At 45.6% G+C, this 20,628-nt stretch overlaps 1 protein-coding gene across 1 annotated transcript; it reads left to right on the forward strand.

Moving 5' to 3' along the window:
- Positions 1-1,969: 1,969 nt before the first annotated feature.
- On the forward strand, positions 1,970-19,546 carry RAD54L (RAD54 like). The gene is made up of 19 exons (XM_062497938.1): positions 1,970-2,025; positions 2,266-2,443; positions 2,541-2,627; positions 3,581-3,700; positions 4,436-4,496; positions 6,077-6,212; positions 6,957-7,026; positions 9,092-9,380; positions 9,815-9,939; positions 11,288-11,438; positions 12,579-12,705; positions 14,853-14,927; positions 15,335-15,465; positions 15,559-15,669; positions 15,815-15,938; positions 16,242-16,320; positions 16,426-16,605; positions 18,000-18,163; positions 19,303-19,546. The coding sequence occupies exons 1-19, from the start codon at positions 1,970-1,972 to the stop codon at positions 19,502-19,504; spliced, it is 2,466 nt and encodes an 821-aa protein (XP_062353922.1). The 3' UTR covers positions 19,505-19,546.
- Positions 19,547-20,628: the final 1,082 nt, after the last annotated feature.

A 20,628-nucleotide genomic window follows, 5' to 3' on the forward strand; every position in this document is an offset into this window, starting at 1 on the left:
CTGAAGGTGCTGTTTTAGAGAAGAGAGTGGAAAAGAGAACGCTGAGTAGTGTCTCTTCTGGGACCCACAGCCCTGGAAAGTGCTGACCTGGTCCCTGGCTGCTCCTGTTGCTTTGTGCAAGCCCTTTGATCTTCCCTTCTGGAGAAAGAACAAAATATTTCTTTCTGCTGGAACTCTTGCCAATTTCTTTGTGAAGAAAGTCCCTCTTGCATGTCCACCTTGCCTTAGGCTGCCTTACAAGGGGACTGGCTGCTCTCAAGACATTGGCATCACCCCAAATTTCCCTCTGGGACTTGTCATGAATGGTTAGAAGAGAAAAGCCATTGCAGGATGGAACCCACAGCAGTTCTGTGTTGGGTGTAAGATGACTAAGATCTTTCCTGCTGCTCTACATGGAGCAGGAATGTTGCCTCCCCTTCCCTTTATTATTGACCCAGCCTGGCCTGGGCCATAAAGTGTATCTGTTCCCATTGCAGGGAAAAAAAATCACACAGCAGAACTGCTCTCAGAGCCATGGAGAGGGAGGCTATTATTGTTAATATTATTCGTGCCAGGAAAAATAGCCAATTACCTTCCTATAGAAGCACTCTCTGCCCAGTGAGCCAGTAATTGCAACATCTAACATTCATCACAGAGCTCTGAAAGTGCTTTGGGAATAAAATACTGGCAAATGGATGGACTTGAAAAAGACAGGGGAATAAAGTTAAGGCATGAGATATTCAGGGGGTGTAAAATTCTTGCAGGGAATTTATGCCCACTTACACCTCAAGTCCTAAAGATCTAAGAATTTGGCTTTGTCTTGTATCCATTGTATTTTATGTTTTACAGGTATGTAACTGTATTAATGTAGATGTTTAATAAACTGAATAGTGAAATAGGATGTAACTGAGGTGGGGGCACTGCCAAAGGTGCTTTCTTGTTGTTTATGAAAGTCAGCTGGGCAACTGTGACACAAGGAAATTCTTGCATTTATTTCCCAAATTTACCAGTGAAACAACAACGAAGGGGAAATCCATCTTCCCCTTTCTTCCTTTCTTCATTGGAGGAGGAAGAAAAGACAAAATCCTTTCAAGAGCTGCAGGGAGTTGAATGTATTTGCTCTGCTGGACTGCACTAAAGGCCACGTTTCACTCCCTGCCTGTCCCCAAGGTGATCCGTGGACAATGTCTGCAGATTTGTCAGGTTTCACAAGATCTATTAAATGCAGTCAGCTGCTAAAGCCTCCAAGAACCCACAGGCTCTGGGGGATGTGCTCCAAGGCCTGTGAGCAGCACCTCTTCCCCACAAGCTGTGTGGGAATCTCATCCAGAGGAGGATGCCTTTCCTATCTGTCGATAGAAGGGTTAACTGCAGGTGTCAGAGGACTTGGCTCATTTCACCGAGTTGTTTGGGGCTTTCCCTGTGTAGCCAGAAGGATAATTCAGCTGTGTGTCTTCAAAATGCTGCAGTTTCACACCCTGCAAGACGTCTGTCCTTTAAATTGCTTGGTGAACACCAGCCCTCATTTATCATGTCAGCTGTGATCCATGGAACAGCAACAGCCTCGCTCTTTCCGAGGACTAGCCCACCCTTCTCTTGGAAGGAAAACAAATCTATGCTAAAATTGCTGCTGCCCTGAGTGTGCTTTTTCGTCCTGAACCCTCACAAATACCCTTTAGGATGCTCCAAAGGGATTTTCTCTTTGTTCCATGGGTGCAGAAAGTGATGCTGGCCCATAATGAGAGATTTTGGGTCAGCCACAATGTCATACACAATATAGGCAACATCAAACCTGTCAGAACGGGTAAGCTCACAAAAGAACCTAGGATTGCGTCAAACTGAGATAAAATTGTGAAGGGACAGCTTTCCCCTCGGTACTGCCCTTTCCTGGGTGCCAAGGGTCACATCACAACACCCGTGGCTGTGCCTGCTGCTGCCGGGATTCACTGCAGCCACGTCCCCGCTCTCGCCATCACACCTTTGTGTGGAGATGGCGGCCTTCACCTCACTGCCAGCGCCCAAGCTGCTGAAGAGCCAAAGGGAACGGCTTCATTGCCAAAAGAAATGGCTTCACTGCTTATTCCCTTGTACCGATTTCCCTTCTACAGTCTTACACCTCGACTCTTTTGCGGCGCAGCTTCTGTAGGCCAGCATCACTCTTCCTTGAAGGGAACTGACCGGGCAGGATCTTTGTTTGGACAGCAAGAAAATTCACCTTATTTATTTATTTATTTATTTCCCATCTTTCTTTCCCAGTCCCTCTTTGAACACCCGTACTTGACACAGAATCCCATTCTCGGTTTTCCCCCCGCGGAGCCCCGATCGGGTCGATGCGGCCCGCTGCCGCTCGGCGCTCTCTCGGTCTGGCCTGCGGCCCCGGGGCGGGGCCGGGCCCGGCGCTTTTCCCGCCCCGGCGGCGCGCGCGGCGGCCGTTACCGCGTCCGCGCGCTCCCGTGAGGCGATGGTGGGTGCGGGGTGGGGGCGCCGGGCCGGGGTCTGTGTCTGTGCCAGCAACAGCAACCTCCCGGCCTCTCACTGTGTATGTTGTGCCTCTCTTCCAGAGGAGGAGCCTCGCCCCCAGCCAGCTGGCCAAGAGGAAGGCGGGCGATGAAGATGAGGAAGAGGAGGAGGACTGGCAGCCCCCGACGGTGAGGGAGAGGCCCCGGGACGTGACCCCCGTGTGTGCGTGTTCTCGGCCTCGTGTGACCCCCATCCGAGTCACTCGCCGGTGCCTGAGCCTCTCCATCCTCTGGGCACCGCGCCCCCGGTTTGTGCTGCCGTAAAACTTCGTGTCTCGGCATGTGGCTGGTGGGAGACCTCCCGTGCACAGATGGTTATGGAAAAAGTGATCCCTGTGAGAGCTTCGAGTGGTGTGTGAAAGGAATAGGCTCTTTAAGGCAGAATGTTACATATTTTTGTAACGGGACCCCGTAGGATCAGTATCGCCGATTATCTGCAAAGACCTCCTTTAGCCATTCATAATGACACGAGTCCCAGCCCTAATTCTAATTTACAGTTATGTTCTATGTCATGCAGGTTGAAGAGTCACACGTAAAGTTTTCTGTGTCAAATCCATTTTTCTGTGCCAGTGGATGGTTGAAACCGTGCCTCTCGCTGAAGAGGACTGTGTTAAATCAGGAAACAGATCAATAACCTCTTTATTTTCATGCTTTTCTAAGTGTTTGAAATGTAGGGTTCAGTGCGAGGCCTTTCACCTGCATAACACCAGGTGCCGTGGAGCCTCTGGGGACTTTGATGTTTGTTCCATGCTACTGACCCTTCCTTTTCTTAATTCTGCTTTTCTTTTTGAGTGGTTGGCTTAGCTCTTACAGGCTAAAATCTTAGCTTTTGTAGGCTAGAAAGTGGTAGTTACTTTCTTAACTAGGAGAAGGTTTTAAGCTTCATGTAAATTAAACTTTAGTGTGCAGTGACCTTGCTGTGTGAATCCTTTGGCAGGGGGGTTGAGTGATGGCTGTGTGTGCTCAGAGCTGCTTGGGCAATGGTCTGTGTGCTTTGGTGCTTACTGAGTGTGACTGCAGGGCATCTCCTGCTCTCCCCAGCTGCCCCTGAGTTGTTTGGTTCTGGTTCTTCTGTTTTCCAGAGCCGGAAGAGGCAGAAGGCAGCGGGTGAGGCGGAGAGTGGAGAATGCTACAGGTCACCTTTCCGCAAACCCTTGGCTCAGCTGACCAACAGACCCCACTGCCTGGACAGCAGTCAGCACGTGAGTGGGCTTGCTGCTGGGACACACACAGCTCACTCAGCAAGAAGTCCCAGTGCCTCCATTTAAACTGAGGTGTTACGGAAGTTCCATGCAGACACAAAGTCTTTTGGAGAGGCTTTTTGCCAGCTCCAGCCATTTAATGTTGAAGGAGCTGTGGTGGGGGAACTTGCTGTAGTGGAAATCCTGAATGAAGGAGTTCTGTGAGACACAGGTGAAGGACAGTACCCAGAGATGTGAGTTGCTTTCCACCCAGGTGGGTCAAATGCTGCTTGCCTGCCCAGTTCTCTCTGGGCTTCCACTGCTGGACACCAGATGCTGGACTAGCTGGGTGCTTGCTGATCCAGCATGGATGTTCCTGCAGTGGTAACCAAGCTTCTTTACAGGAAATTAGTTTCCTGACTGAATTACCAAGGCAGGGGGAAGCAATAGCCTTTAAAGTGAATAAAGCCAGTGGATTTAGGAAGATGGGAGCTATGAAAAATCAATTTAATGTATTAGAAAACCCAAAGGAAAATAGTTTAGAAAAGCAGAAGTGGTGGAGGAAATTGTGCTGAATTGTTACTTTCTTCCTCTTGGATAGTCTTGAAAGTAGTTGGAGTTGAAGCTTGAGTAGATTAAATAGAGGGACTCTGAGTTCTTGGCAAAACTGAGTTCTTAAAAAATGTCCTGGACTTGCTTTCTTGAGCAATCTCTGATTTCAGACTTCTGAAATGTGTTTTCTTTCTGAATTCCTAGGAGGCTTTTATCCGCAGTATTTTGTCCAAACCCTTCAAAGTCCCCATTCCAAATTATAAAGGTAAGATGAGGAGGTTTAAGGATTGTCTGTGTTGGCTGACTCGGGTAAAACAGATGATGCTTAGGCCTGTCAAATGTATCAGTAGGGATTATTGTTATTTTTTTGCACTGTTGCATATGTTCCAGAAATCCTGACTTAATTTTGAAAGAAAAATACTGGCATATTAGCAAAGTCTTCATATTTCTTACTAGTGTTTAGTTTGGATAATCCTACATTTCAGAATTGGATTTTATAGTCTTACTGCTATGTATTTGATGTAGTGCCAGGAGATTTTACACCATATCACAAATACAAAAGCAAAATGAATTCCAAGCCACTAAGGTTTATCATTTAAATAATGATGCTAACAGACAGAAGGCTGAGGTGAAAAAGATTTGTATGTGCCAGTTTTATTTCTACTTGGCTTGGTGTGTTGAGCCTCAAGGTGATCTTCAAAATGAGATTGTTTTGAAGTTCAAAGCCTCGGCTGGTTTGAATCAGTGAAACATAAGATCTCAGAAACAAATGGGCCTGTTCATGTCCCCTGCTTCCCCTTCACCCTCCAGCTGCAAAACTCGAATACAGAATAACCAGTTTCACTCAAATTTTAGTTATAAAAATGTCTGTAAGCAGCCACTGAATATGGAATGACAAGCCCCAAAAGAGTTTGGCAAAGCTCACTTCTGGAGAAGTGGATTTGTCAGGAGACTCAAACAGAACTGTAACTGGGAAAGCTGCTTTCTGTGGCTGTTACCTTGCTCTCTTAATTGGGAAAAGTGCTGTTTTTTGTGCTCTTTCTTTCTTGTTGTGTGTGCATTGCTTCCTCAGCTTGTGATACACTCCTGTTTTGCAAGGAGCTTTAGTAAACAGTGGAGAAATGGACTGATACATGTTTTTTAAGCAAAATCAATCCTGGGAGCACAGTTGCCTGAATTTTGATGGGAAAAGGGATTTTTATGTGTGTTCTTCTGTTCATCTCCATTTCAAAACTGTGACATCAAAATCCAGTACTAGGAAAAGGGCCTCATGCTTGGTTTCTGCTTTTCACAGAAATTGGCTCCAAGGCCAAACATCTACTATTGCTCAGCAGAGAGAAAATAATACCCCAGAGCAGGTAGTGACAATATGATGCTGGCTGCGGTGCTGTAGAATTTTGTCACTGTTAAAGATCAGTTCCTGACCTTGCATCAAAGATACAACTCTGGCTTAATCTGGGTTAGGTGACCCCGAAAGAGAATTTCACCCAGCATATTCTATATGTAGGTGCGTATTTGTTGAGCTGTTGAGATCTACAATTCTGGAGCCCTCTTTGGCTTTTAAAAAACTGGAACAACTGCCTTGGGTGAGCAGTACCATTGCTCCATCTTTGTCTCTGTTCCTTCGTTCTGTTTTTTCCTGCCACAGAGCTTCCCACTGTGTGCTGCCAGAGCACTGCCAAACAACGGCCCCACTTGGTTTGCTGTCTGCACCAGCTGTGCGTGCACCTCCACTCCAGCACCCAATTAATTCACTGTTCCTAGATGTAATCAGACTCGGCTGCAAGGCTCTGCTTGCTTCCAGGAAGATGTTGTTGTTTGAGCTGTTCCTTGGTTTGCTTTCAGGGCCCCTGGGCTTGCGCTCGCTGGGTGTCAAACGAGCAGGACTGAGGGGTCCTCTCCATGACCCGTTTGAGGAAGGAGCTCTGGTTCTGTACGAGCCCCCGGTGCTGAGTGCTCATGACCAGCTGAAAATAGACAAGTGAGTCATCATCACCTGGTGTGAATGCTGCAGCTCTGACCTCTTTCTGGGTGTAGATTTATGCGCTTTTCTCCCAAATGTGTTTTAGCTGGGGTCTTCCGAGTATTCTGCGTGGATTGGTTCAGGTATGGTTACAATCACATGTAACCATGCCGGATTGTTTGAGTTCTTTCACTGACTTTTTCCATCTCTCCTGCATCAAAAATTTAAACCTGTTGCAGGGAGTGAGCATATACACATGGAGAAATTGCTTAGAGAAATCTCATGGCTTAGTTGTTAGTCAGGAAGCACCAGGATCTAAGGACAAGCAAAGGGAGATGACTCTCAAATGTAAGGGTGCCTACTGGTTTTTATTCTGATGTAGTAGTTTGTTTTGTGCTATTATAATTTTAAACAGCTGTCAATTGGATCTTCATGGACAGAGGGAGGGGTTTCTCTCTCCAGAAATTTAGTTACAATATTGTTACAGAAACAAGAAAAACAATACTGACTTTTTAACTGTCTCTGAACCTCATTCTGCCCTTGTTTTATTTAAGGACAGCCCACATACATGGTTTCACTGATGTGTCAGGCTGTGGCTAGGTCTCTAACTTCATTCTCAAAGCTGAATTAATAATTTTTCACTTTCTTGTTTGAAGTTGCTTCCCCTGTGTTACAGGGGAGTCCTCAATATAGCAGTGAGATTTACACCTAAACATGTGCCAAATTCCTTATCACACTCTCTTCTTTGTCTGTCTCCTGCAGGGACAAGGTACCTGTCCATGTTGTGGTGGATCCTGTCCTCAGTCGTGTTTTACGACCCCATCAGAGAGAAGTAAGTTTTCCATTGGGACCTGAGGGTGTGGCTGGAGAATTTGCTCCATTTCAAAAAGCTGCTGGAGTTGTTACAGGTCTACATCGACCTCACAGACTTATAGTCTAACAGACTTTAGTCTGATGCAAATACCAAGTGACACATTTGTTTTAAGCATCCTCTCAGAGGCCTGAATGCTGGTGATATTCCCTGTCGCTTTTCAAGAAAAGAGTCAGGGCTGAAAGTCCTGCTTTTACTTACCTTGAAGTCTGGACATATGGCTCTGCTGGGTGGAATTCAGTGTGGAACATGATAGGATATAGTTGCAATAATCTATATTGCAGCCCAGTTTTGAGTCAGGCAGGGCAGGCTCTCCACCACTGTTTAACTGCTCAGCAGAATTGATTGGATCTGCAGTCCCTGAGCCAGGAAACACTAAGGCTCCAATTTCTGGTACCATGGTCCCCATCGAAGTGTAGAGTAGGTTCCTGCTTCAATGTTCTTTGGAGGCTGCCTTGGTAGGTGTGAGCTGTGCCTGACCTATGCAAACATGAAATTTGACTGTGGAGACTGCCAAAAACATTTTATATTGTAAATTTGTGTAACATCATAGTATGGCAACAGTGGGTACAACTCTCCAAATACCTGATGTAGGTTTCTGGACAGCTCGAAGTTCATCCCAGATGCAGTATATTATAATTTAAACCCAGAGGGAGCACAGATGGAAGCTGTGATTGCTCATCTTGCAGGCTAAGCAGGTCAAGCTAGATGTGTCCCTGCATGGGAGATGTTCAGATAGCTCTGGAAGCATTGTAGGCTGCTCATGGCTCATAGTTTTATCTCAGATCTGGTAATGAACCTGTGACCCAGTGTAGTGTGCATCTCTGGCTACATAGTGCCTACATAGCTGGAGGCACTCTGGTTTTGGGTAGGGTGCTGCCTGCTGGTGCTTTTGTCAAGTAATCAAAGTTATGTTGGTATCCTAGGCACACTGTCTTTTGGCAGGTAAATGTTGATGATAAAGCATTTTCTGCTCTAGGCTGACTAATGAGTCTACCTGCTAAGATTCCTATGCTGCTTTATTCAGCTGATGCTCCTACATAGTTGTGCAGCTCTGCTCCAGCTTTGTTGTGACTTTTGTCTAGGTGCTGGTTCTGCAGCAAAATGCAGTCTTATAGCCAGTAATGTACTTCATAATTGTACAATTGGCTTAAATAAATTCCATTAGCCTGTTACTTAAAAGCCTAAGAAACAAAGAAAAGGACTTGAAAGTACAGGTCAAGGTGCTCAGTCTTCAAGTCCTAAGTAGTGGAGTAGGGAGGATGAATCCTTGCAGGTATGTTTAGCCTGTACGTTCCCAGCACAGTGCCATGGTTTTCTTTCACTCTCTTATCATCACATGGTACAGGAACATTTTTGAAGTTTGTTTCTTTACTTTCCCCCTCCCCCCCCACCTTTTTTTTATCTGTCTCACTGATGTGTCAGAGCCTAATGCAGGGCTGAGCTCTTCTTCCACCATGTGACGTGGGTTATAACCTCAGCCCTGTGTCTTCTCTAAAGCTAAATCTGCTTTGGACCTTGAGCTCCCAGGTGAGTCACTGCTTCTAGGCAGAAATTATGAGGGCTGATGATGGTGTTCTGGGAATTATTCGAGCAGCAGAAACTCCTCTACTCAGTCTGATTCTTTAAAATTACCTGATTTGGTGGTGTTAAGATGATAAACCTCTTTGAAACGGTTGATGCATGTTAGTTCATGGCCAGATCCTAATGCACCCGAGGGTAGAAATTTCTGGGAATTCATATTAGGAAGCTGGTTAGAATTGTACAAGTGAAATGTAGCAAGATTTTGTGCATGTTGTGAGGTGCATGTTGGCATCAGTAGTGCTGTTTCACTCCAGATGTGACAGCGTTTTAGCTGTGCCTCAGATGATTTCCCTCTGTCTCATTAGAACACTGCATGTCCCCAGGGATGTGTGTGCTACACAGATCTGCTGTTTGTTGTGCTATCATTCCTGCGCATTGTGGTAATGAAGTTGTCACTCTGCTGATGTCCTCATCATGCTCTGAGAGAACAATTTTTTGACAGGGGGTGAAATTCCTCTGGGACTGTGTGACGAGCCGGCGGATCCCTGGGAGCCATGGCTGTATCATGGCAGATGAAATGGGGCTGGGCAAAACTCTCCAGTGCATCACCCTCATGTGGACGCTTCTCCGGCAAAGCCCAGACTGCAAGCCTGAAATCGAGAAAGCCGTGGTGGTGTCTCCCTCCAGCCTAGTGAGAAACTGGTACAATGAAGTAGAGAAATGGCTGGGGGGAAGGATCCAGCCACTGGCCATTGATGGAGGCTCCAAGGAAGACATTGACCGTAAACTAGGTACAGAAATGTTTGCAGTCTTGGCATTCTGCTGGTTGGGGTCAAAGTCTTGCATGGGGAGAAGGCTGCAGCAGCTCATGTGAACATCTCTGAGCAGTCACTGGATCTCTGCAGACTGGTGGCTGTCTCTCCACTAACGTGTTTAGCTCTGACCCTTGCATGTTTGGTAATAGTTGATCTTTTGCCATAATCCAAGTCTAGTCAGGTGTTAGGGTAGTCCCAATGCTCTTGTTTTGCTCCAGCCAGAAGGCAGGAAGGGAGGCAGAAGGGACATGGAAATGGGAACAGTTGTGGGGAAAGAAGAATGGGTATATATGGGTGGAAGGGTTTTCATAATTTTTTTAAGGAAAATGTTTTGACTATTTGACCTGTTTTCTATTAGATTACCTCATGCCTTTTTCCTTTCTTTTCCTTTTCCCTCTTCCCATCTGCAGTTGGCTTTATGAACCAGCGTGGCCTGCGAGTGCCTTCACCCATTCTGATTATCTCCTATGAGACCTTCCGACTGCATGCTGAGGTGCTGCAGAAGGGCAGTGTTGGGCTGGTCATATGTGATGAGGTACGGGGGCACCTTTAAAGGGAATTTATTCCTGTTGTTTCCTCAACATGTGGGTGAAACTGGGTCTGCTTTCTTAAAAGGAGAGTGGACAATGGGATACAAGACTTAGCTGTGGACATCACCCATTCTGGTGTTTCAGAGGCTCTAAGTGTGAGCTTGAGTGGGAGAGGTGTGTTCGTGAGCCAAGATATGAAGAAAATCCAGTTGGTGGTAACTGCATCCACTTATAGGTCCCTGATCTGTCCCTTCTAAGGCTCTTTCCATGTGAAATATGTACCAGAGGGGAGGTGCATGCCTGTCTCTGTGGGTAGTGTCAGGTGGCTTACTGGTTTTCATGCATTGGTGTGAGTCAAGCTCTGCTTTCACATGGTTGAAATGGAGTTGTTTTTTCACTTGTCATTCCCTATTTGTGGTTATAGGTAGTGAGAGCCAGAGATGCTAAAACAAGTGTCCTTCCTCAGCCTCCTTGAGAGGGTCAGGCTGGGGCCTGGCAGGGGTTGAGGTGTCCTCTGTTTCTGGGTAGAAGGAATTTATTAAATAGGGGTGCCACCCAGTGGTGTGGCTTTGTATTTGCCAGAACAGTGCTGAGAGTGGCTTAAAGAGAGTGAGTGTCCTCAGGTGTCTAGCTCCCATAAACTTTTTATCTTTGAGTCCACACCTCTCTGTACCCCTTGAAGGGGACTAGCACCTAGGGAGTCTGGGAACCCACATCCTTGGCCTTGTGGCTTCTATATGTTCCAAATAAATATTCACCTCTGCTGCAGTCTGGCACTTGTGAAAAGCATCTTATCTTGTGCTTTGTTCTACCCAGCACTCAGATGGTAATAAAGTTGCTTCTTCCAGGCATGAGAAATAGGGCCTGTATTCAGATTACCCCTGTAAGGGGTGAAGATTCACTTTTTATTAGGGTACAAAGCAATCCTCTGTATATGTGGTCCGAGTAGCTTGTGTTCTTGACCTTGGGTGAAGCATATTTACTGGTCCAGAGTTCAGCACTTGTGTCGATAGCTGAAAACATTGCCATCTTAGAACAGGAAGCAGTTCTTAAGAGTTATATTGTGTGGTGGTTGTTATTTTCATGGTAGAGTTTCTTGCCTGGGTGGAGTTCAGATATTTGTGGTCTGGGAAGTTTGTAATGTGTTGTTTCCTCACATAATGGCTTCAGGTTTTTTACTGGATCCTTGTCTTTGAAACAAATCTGTTGCAACACTTATTCCACTACCAGGAATGGGAAGAGTGGTGAGATGCCTTTTATCAGTGCTGATATGATGATCTCCAAGTTGCTTCTTAACAGGGCCACTGGATTTATCAGCCTTATTCCTTTTCTCTGGTTTTTTTTTTTTTACAGGGCCATAGATTGAAGAACTCTGAAAACCAAACTTATCAGGCTCTCAACAGCTTAAACACACCTCGACGAGTCCTTATCTCGGGCACCCCTATTCAGAATGACCTGCTGGAGTATTTCAGCCTGGTACACTTTGTCAATTCAGGCATTCTGGGTAAGAGATGAATGTGTGGGAGATGGGAGGGAGGGGAAGGTGCTGGCCAGGCTTCCCTCAATGCCAGCAAAAGGCAACAACTGAGAAGTTGGTGCAAAATCATGCCAGGGGCTTTTAACTAGATGATCCCTTAAAGTATTTTTCATGCCAAACCAGTCTGTGATTCTATGAGACTTTAGTCTCTTTCAGTTTGTATCCAGAAAGCCTAGGTCAGGTTGCCCTGTTCTAGAGGCTGTGTATCATCTGAGCTCTAGTTAAATAAGATTCTAATACAAAGTACACCATTCTGACAGGTATTTTGGAAGGGGAATCAATTCGGGTAAAATGAATCTGTGAAACCGAGTGCTACTGTAAATGATTTTTTTTCATCACCCGTGATAGTCTCGGTTGCTGGGCATCCAGTCCAAGAGACTTCTCATTAATTCTAGTGCACACACAACTCTAGTTAAACACAGTTCATCAGGTTCTTAATCTTACAAGCAGAATTTGGGCTGTGTCTTTTTCTGTTCTGCTGTTTTGCCCCCAGGAGTTCCCAAGGAGAAGATGGAATGGGATGGTAGATGTTCTACATCTATTTTTTCTGTGTGCTTCAATTTTGGGTAGTTATTACAGGGAGCTGATGGGATTTCACCTGCCCCCCTTGACCTGTACTTTGGGCAAGATTACTCTCTCTGTACTTGCAGTTCGTTCTCACTGAGATGAGGTTAATGGTCTAACTACTGCAGCAAAGCTGCATGCACTCAGTAGGCATTTTTCCCACTTTCAGCCTGTAGCCAGTAATAAGCAACTGATTACAGATAATTTTGGAGTAGGCACAGATAATGCCCATGCTGTTGTTTGCAGGGAAAAAATCTGGGAATAAAAGTATAACTGGAATGTGAGCAAAAGCAGTATGTGCATGACTGTTCAAGTAAAATTCTATGACCTTTGGCTTTGCGCTGTTGTTGGAATACAAAATGATTATCTGTTGTACTGATTTGTCTGCCTTGTGTGAGTCTTTCTTGGCTAGAAAAAAATACCAGTCTTATGGATCTTATATCTGCTGGGCTCAGTGTTTGGGGTGTGGTAACTGGGGCTGTGGGAACTTGATCAAAGGTTCTTTGGTAGTAGTTGTCACCTTTTCACTTCTTTTTTATACAGGAACTGCACAGGAATTTAAAAGGCATTTTGAAATGCCCATCTTGAAAGGAAGAGATGCAGATGCAAGTGAAGCTGAGCGACACAAGGGAGAAGAGAGGCTTAAAGAGCTGATCAGTATTGTGAACAGGTGAACTTCATCCCTCTTCTCTTTGCAGAGCTTTTTCATAAGCCCTTTGCATAAGCTCTGCTATCTTTCTGAATTACAGTTGTAGCTGTAATGAATTTTCTTGCCTGTTACATCTATTCAGCAAGTGATTGTGGGAGTATTTATTGCCCAAGAGATCCACATAGCATGGATCTTTAGTCTGATAAATGGAACTGACATGGCATAGTCAGCTGCAGTCACTCCCAAGCAGTATTCTCAGGTACTGAATTATTATTTTACTCTTATGTTTCTGTTTTCTCCTGGGACCTGAATAATCAGGCAGCATCCTTTTATTTATGTTAGCTACAAATGTGGGCTAGATCAGACTTGAGATCCATCTGGTCCAGGCGTTGAGGAGCAGGAGTATAAGGAATGCCACTCAATTCTGCTGTTGATTGCCCAAGTCACAGAAGAGTCCAGCTCACACTTTCACAGTTTTGTTGGCTCTGTAGGGCAGGTAGGATAGACAATAAGTGTCAGAGATGGGACTTCTGATCCCCAAGAAGCACCTCTGTGATGTGAAGTGCTATCTTATTTATCTTTGGCTGATTTTTGGTACTCGTTTATACCATTTTTTTCTTTGTGAATACATTCAATTTATCCACATCTGCTGGTAATTGCTTGGCTCTCTTTAAGAACTTTCTAGAAAAGACTCTTGAATTCTCAGCATTGCTGGTGTCTTCAGGTTTTTTTTCTGATTTTCTGTTTGTTGTCGGTGGGGTTTTTTTGGTGGCTTTGGTTGATTGGTTTGTTTTGTTTTTTTTAGTCTGATCTTTTGCAGCCGTCACAAATACAATCCTGCAGTTCAGTCATGGTGAATTAAATTGCACACTAAGTAGAGTCACTCCATAGAGACAGTCCTGACCTTGACTCAGATCAGCTTGCAGAAGCCTAAGAAAAAGGAAAGGTTGTGAGGAGAAAAGCTTATTGCTTCTTGAGGTGCATTTATTTCTGTTTATAGTTGATGAAAAATGGATGTAAAAGTGTGTTCAGGAGTGCCTGTGCCTGGCTCTGTTGAGGTCTGTGTCCTTTCCTTTATTGTTCAGCAGTCATGGTACACAAATAGGGAATACAAAGCACAAAAGTAGTAACAGATGAGTCTGTTGAATTTGGTAGGAATTGCAAATGGGACAATGATGCACAGACATATGGAATCCTAGAGGTAAGGCTGGAAGGGCCCTGGAGAAGGCATCTAATCAGTCTTGCTGTCCTAAGGTAGAAGGTGTTAGACCTAAACCATCTCTTAACCCCCACCCAGCAATGAAGATCTTGCAGTTTTCCTAGGACACCTTTTCCAGGGCACCGCTGTCTTTGCAGTTAGAAAATGCTCTTAATGTGTAACATAAATCTTCCTTACTGCAGTTTAAGCCTATTACTTTTCATCCTACTGCTTATGGGTTCGGAGACCAGATTATTCCTTTATTTACCAGCCTTTGACTGATTTTGGAGTTGTCATATATCCCTGCTGTCTTTCTTCTGTAGGTTTTGTAACATACTTTTGATGCCTCCTGGCAGAACTGGGTTTCTGCACCTCTTACTCTGGTTGCTCAGCTCAGCATTTTTTCTAGTCTATTCCACCTTTTCTGAAATGTGGCAAAACTGCTCAGTGGGGCATTTCCAGAGGCCAAAGGATATGTCCTTTACTGGAATCTTGGGCCAGGCCATGAGCCCATCTTGGGTGAGCATGGCTGCTGAGTTATTAAATGGGGAGTTGCCTGCCTGCACTTTGGATTATGGTGGTTGATCCCTGTACTTGTTTGCTGTCCGTGCTGCTGGTCTGTTGCAGCTCAAATTGCAAATGCTGTTGGTAGTCTGAGGAAGAGCAGAGTTTCTCTTGTGACTGAGCTCTCTCTGTGTAGGTGGAATCATGTCTGATCTCTCCAAATCTCATGAACCACATGGAAGCCTTGCAAAACAATGGGTTGTATGAGGCTCTGTAATATGGCTTCATGTGGATTGTGGGTGTCTGGCCTCAGCCATGTGTTGGACTGTCACAGACATTTGGAGAGAAAATATCAAAGGGACTGTCTGTTGACCACATGAGGAATAATAGTGATAAAACAGAGTTTTATCAATAGAAGTGATCCAAGAGTCATCCAAGCATCTGATCTTAATTTCTTTCCCTGCAGGTGTTTAATTCGGAGAACTTCAGACATCTTGTCCAAATACCTGCCAGTGAAGATTGAACAGGTGGTCTGCTGCAGGTACCAAAAAGCATCTGCTATGTCTGGGAAATAGTGGAAGCAAGGACTGAAAAATTGCAATAAGTCCTCCAATTCTTGTTGTGACTGCTTCCCTCTAGGAATGATGTTGTAGCCATTGGCAATATGTTGCTTTTCCTCCTGAAGCCACAGACCACAACTGGTGGTTCTGCCAGCCAGCTGGTAAGCTCTTGGCAGCTGTGTAGAGCAGAGCCCTGGGCAGTGCAGTCTCTGCAAACTTCTCTTCCAGCTCTGGAAGATGGCAATACTCTGTCAGCCCTGGGACAGTTCTAGGCTGTCTGTACTGTAGCTAGGAAAACTGAACTGAAAGGAACATCCTGTAGATGGAGATGGAGCAGGGCTTTTGTTTGACTGCAGGCTGGGACTGTAGAGCTCTTGTTGTGTTTCAGACTGACACCTCTGCAGACTGAGCTGTACAAGAACTTCCTGAAGCAAGCCAAGCCAGTGGAGGAGCTGAAGGAGGGCAAAATCAGTGTGTCATCTCTCTCTTCCATCACATCCTTGAAGAAGCTCTGTAATCGTGAGTTGCTCACATGGGTTTTGCACTGTTGGTGGAGCTTCTTTGGGTCTCCCTTGTGCACTCCATGGTCTCTGAGCTCTGTTTATTCTCCAGATCCTGCTCTTGTTTATGATAAGTGTGTGGAAGAGGAAGAAGGATTTATGGGAGCCCTGGGCTTGTTCCCTTCTGGCTACAGCACCAAATCTGTAGAACCCCAGCTGTCAGGTATGGTGGAACTCAGCAGCACACATGTGCTGCCTAACTAACACAGGAAATCACAAGACTGTATTTAGCATCTTACCAAGTGCCCCTCCAGGGTCTGAAGTTGGGAATTCTGCTCTAGCTTTTTCTTTCTTTACTTTTTACCCAGGAAAGATGCTGGTTTTGGATTACATCCTTGCTGTTACCAAAAGCACCAGTAATGACAAGGTGGTTTTAGTGTCCAACTACACTCAGACACTAGATCTATTTGAAAAGCTCTGCAGGAACAGAAGGTTTGTTTTTGAGTTTCACTGGTTTAATCCTGCTAGCCTGTACTTGTTGCCTATGCTGTAAAAGAACTGGCTATTTCTACACTTTCTATCAGCAGGAACTTCTGATCTGTCTTTTAGCTCAGGTGTTCCTGAATTGGAACTAATGTAGCTTGTGCTTTATCTGTAGAAAATCTTTGGCCCTCTGCTAACATTTCTAAAGCCTATTCTGTTGTTACAAGGCTGATGGTGACAGATTTTTCTCTTTTAAGTAGGATGCTCTAAAGATGGCAGTAGTTTGATTGCAGTAAATGCTGTATGTTTCAGGTATTTGTATGTCCGGCTGGACGGCACCATGTCCATTAAAAAGAGAGCAAAGATCGTGGAGCGATTCAACAGCCCCTCGGTGAGTAGAACCTGCCAGACGTGAGCAGCTCTCCTGCCAGCTCTGAGTGCTGAGAGTAAAAGCATGGCTGCCTCTGTAATCTAATCCAAGTCTGCCTTTTTCCAGAGCCCTGAGTTCATCTTCATGTTAAGCAGCAAAGCAGGTGGCTGTGGTTTGAACCTGATTGGGGCCAACAGACTGGTGATGTTTGACCCCGACTGGAACCCAGCCAACGATGAGCAGGCCATGGCTCGTGTGTGGCGTGACGGCCAGAAGAAGACGTGCTACATCTACCGACTGCTCTCGGTGAGGCAAGCTCCTCTCCCCTCCTCAGCATGCAGCTCTGGGTGCCAGCCCAGACTGCGGCTGCTCTGATTGGGGCCAGAAGGGAAAGAACTCTTCTGTGTTGGTGACCAGAATTGATTGGAACTTAGTTGCTTCCTACCCTTAGATGCGTTGCCATGGAAAACCATGAAGGTTCTTGCTGGAGGGTCATTACTGCAGCCCTTGGTTTCCTGCAGTGGCTGGCTTCTGAGAAACAACTGTGGCTTTGCAGATAAGATGTTCCTTTGAAGTCATTTAGGCATCTGACTTCTTTAATTTCATGGGGTGTCTGATGCAAAAGTTGCTGTTTTTCAGTTAGGCTGCAGTCTGTTTTAGTTGGGTGTATGTGTACTTTAGAAAACAGCAAGTATGTTCTTGGAATTACCAGCAGCATTTGGGATGGAGCTGCCAGTGAGCAGATGGGATAGCTGCTCTGTAGAGGAAAACCATGAAGGAGGTTGCTCTTTTCAGCCTACTCTAACACTTTGTCCAGCAGTGCCAGTAGTGACTACTGCTTAGCAGTGTCTCCTCTGCCCTTGTTCACCTCTCATTAGTTTAGACTTTGGGGTTATTTTGGTTGTGGGGGGAAGTTGTTGGGAGGATTTTTTGTGTGTGTTTTTTTTTTTGTTTGTTTTTTTTGTGTAAGCTTATGTTCCTTGCTCGATTACTATTTTTACTTTGAGGAAACAGACATTCTTTGCCCATCTTCTCTTAATGGACTTCTCAGACCTTGCTGCCCTTGGAAGCAGGGAGCTCCTTTGCTTTTAGAAATAGGAAATCAGTCTGCAAATCATGACTAATCACCCCCCTCCTTGGTATTACATTTGTTTGTAAAACAAACATTTTGCTCTTAGATTTTTGCCTTAGAAATACACCATGCTGATCTTTCTGCACATCTGAAAGCCGACATCTCCCTTCAGGCAGGATGTGATTGATCTGTGTGTGGATGAACCAGAAAAAAGTGCTGGTGCCCATGTCACCCAGGGCTAGACCTTGTTGCTGCTTCTTGGGGAGATTGTTGCTGGGATTTTTTGTCAGGGAGCAGCTGTAGCTGCTCAGCTCCTTTCCCTTCCTTTCTGTCAGCACAACCTGGTGCAGTGTGTGAGCTTTAGCCATGAATGACAGTTCCACTTCCTCATCTATATCTCCACTGGATCCACTCCTGCAGCCACAGGGAAAGTACAAGCAGAGTTGGGTTAGATCTGCAACAAAACACGTGGTTGGAGTGCAGGTACTAAAACTTGCCTGTCACCTGTACTGGTGAGGCACTGAGTGGTCCCAACAGCTTAGTGCCATTTGATCTGTGACACTTGCCCTGTGTAGAGCTCCTTTAACACCAGTGTTCCAACTGTGCTTCATCTCTGACTTGCCTGTAGACAGGGACCATAGAGGAGAAGATATTCCAGCGCCAGACCCACAAGAAAGCCCTGAGCAGCTGCGTGGTGGATGAAGAGCAGGATGTAGAAAGGCATTTCTCACTTGGGGAGCTGAAGGAGCTCTTCACGTTGAATGAGACCACCACCAGTGACACCCATGACAAGTAAGTATTCTGTATGACTCATGGATGGGATAGCAAAGGTTTGGTTGTGTTATTCAGGGGTCTCCCAGGCAGCAGGAGGAAAGCCAGAGAGTGAGCCTCAAGTGTTTCTGCTTCTGAAGCTGTTAACCAATTAGACATGAGCACTTCCTTGCTATCCTGCCTTTTGGTTGTCTAAGAAAGCTATGCTGGCTGGACAAGGGAGCAAACTGTCTTGTAGCTGCCTTTTTTGGAGGCTGAAATAATGCAGCTAATGAAAAGAGAAAAAAACGGATCAAAACTGTTCAGATTGGTGGACCCTAATTTGGTCCTTCCTTACTGCTCTCTTCCTGGTGAACTGGTGAAGAAATGCTGAACTCCTTCCATACTAGGGCTTCTCCATTGGCTAAGAATTCATGAAGCCAGCCCAAGGGCTGTTCTGGCAACTAAAAGAATACTCTTCTCCATTGTCTGCTCTTCTCCCCCAGCCCAGACACCTGTGGTATTAAAGCCACCAGCAGGAGGACAGGGAGTGCAGGAAAAATGCTTCGCTGTGAAAATTAAGACTCTTAATTCAGGCAGGAAGTGAAGAGGATTAGTTTTAAGCTGTATCAAAGCTTAGCTCAGTGTAGGTATCCATTCTGCATGGCAACAGCCCTTGCTGGCCTGGCTGCTGCTGCTCTTTGTCTCCTGAGGTGACAGCTCAGTAGGGCACCTCCAAAACAGCCTGAGCATAACCTCTCCTGCGGTGGTGGGAGCCAGGATGGAGTGTTTACGATGGAATTTAGGAGTCCTGATGTAATACTAAGAAGGTGTTAACAGCAGTCATTTGAGATCTGCCTTAATCAACATCCCACACCTTTCAAGAGAAACTCCTCCTGCCCTTCCTCTGGGTCTTGCTGGACCATTCCCAAATGGTTATACATGAACAGGGACTGCCATTGGAAACAGAACCCAAGTTTTCGAAATGTGGGTCACTCCTTACCTGTCACACACACCAGAAGGTAGTTGTGTGTTTGAATGAAATGCAGTAGTAATTCAGAAACTGAAAATTCAGCTCCAGGGTAGTTAATCCAGATGTTACTGGGCTGCAGTTTTAAAGCGGCCCATAGGCAGAAAGAGCAGAAGAGCCTTGTGCTGATCTTGCACCGCCCTTGTGCTAGGATCAAGTGTCGCCGCTGTGTGAACGGGCACCAGGTGCGGCCCCCTCCCGTCGGCTCCGACTGCACCTCGGACCTGTCCCAGTGGCACCACTGCGCGGACAAGCGGGGCCTGCAGGACTCTGTGCTCAAGGCTGCTTGGGACGCTGCTGTCACCTTCACTTTCCATCATCACTCCCACGAGGAGCAGCGAGGGATTCCCTAACAGGTTACTGTCCCCTGTGGGGGCAAGGGCAGGCTCTGTGGCAGCCTGCCCCACTTTGATCCCTTTCAGAGAAAGGGGCAGTGAGCAGCTGTGCATGCTGGACTGTGATGTGGCTGTGGGATAGAACAGCGTGGCTCTGGAGTGGCTGGAAGGCCCGTGGCAGTGTTCAGTCTGCTGCAGCAGCAAGGAGTCCATGGCTTTTTCTCTGCTGTTGTATTGCGTGCCTGAAAAACAGCCCCTTGGGAACTGGGAATAATGGGACCTTGCATGCTTGATCAGATTTAGCACTAGTTCTCTTGCCTTTGGTATCTGTGCCTTCTACGCAGACAGGTTTTGTCTTCAGGTTTAAGTTGAGCCAGGAGTTTTATAGCACTTGGTGTGCAGTCAGGTTTTGGTTTTTTTTGACAGCTCTGGCTTACAGCTGCTGATCAAAATTTGCAGGATCCATTTTTGTTGTGAAATATGAACCTTGCTGATTATTTGGGAACAAAAGGATTTTGTATAGGGGGAAAAAAATTTTAGCTCGTATGTTGAACATCTGGCCTGAAAGATCATGCATGCAGTGGGAAATCAGGCTCTATTCCAGTAACTCCATTTCTAAAACCACTTGCTTTGTTATGGGCAGGATCCCCTGATCTGCAGTCTTTTAATAAGATCACATTACATGACAGTAATAAAATTCACTTTGGTACATTATGGGTCTTAATTATAATTTTATTATAAAAATATTACAAAATAAATTATTCAAAACCTCTGTTAAATGACTGCAGACACTGGAAAAGGGCAGTGTGATTGCAAATAAACACCCACCTAACTTGCTACACAAAGAATGCTGTGGTATAAAGTACAGCTTTCCAAATGGAAAAAGTCAAGCCTGAGGGCTTCATTAGCTTGTTTTCTACTCCCTTTAGTGGAGGAAGGAATTCTTACTTCATAGACCACAAAATGATGAAGTTGGAAGGGATCTCAGGTAATATTATCCAGTATTCCTCCTCAAAAACGAGATCAGCTAGGCCTTGCCAAGGACCACAACCCAATGGCTTTTGAATCTCCCATGCTGGAGATGGTTATTGGTGAAACGTTAGCTGAAACAAGACCAAGTTTGTCACAACACCCACTGACGC

Source organism: Cinclus cinclus, chromosome 8 (assembly GCF_963662255.1).
Source record: "Cinclus cinclus chromosome 8, bCinCin1.1, whole genome shotgun sequence".
Lineage (NCBI taxonomy): Eukaryota > Metazoa > Chordata > Aves > Passeriformes > Cinclidae > Cinclus > Cinclus cinclus.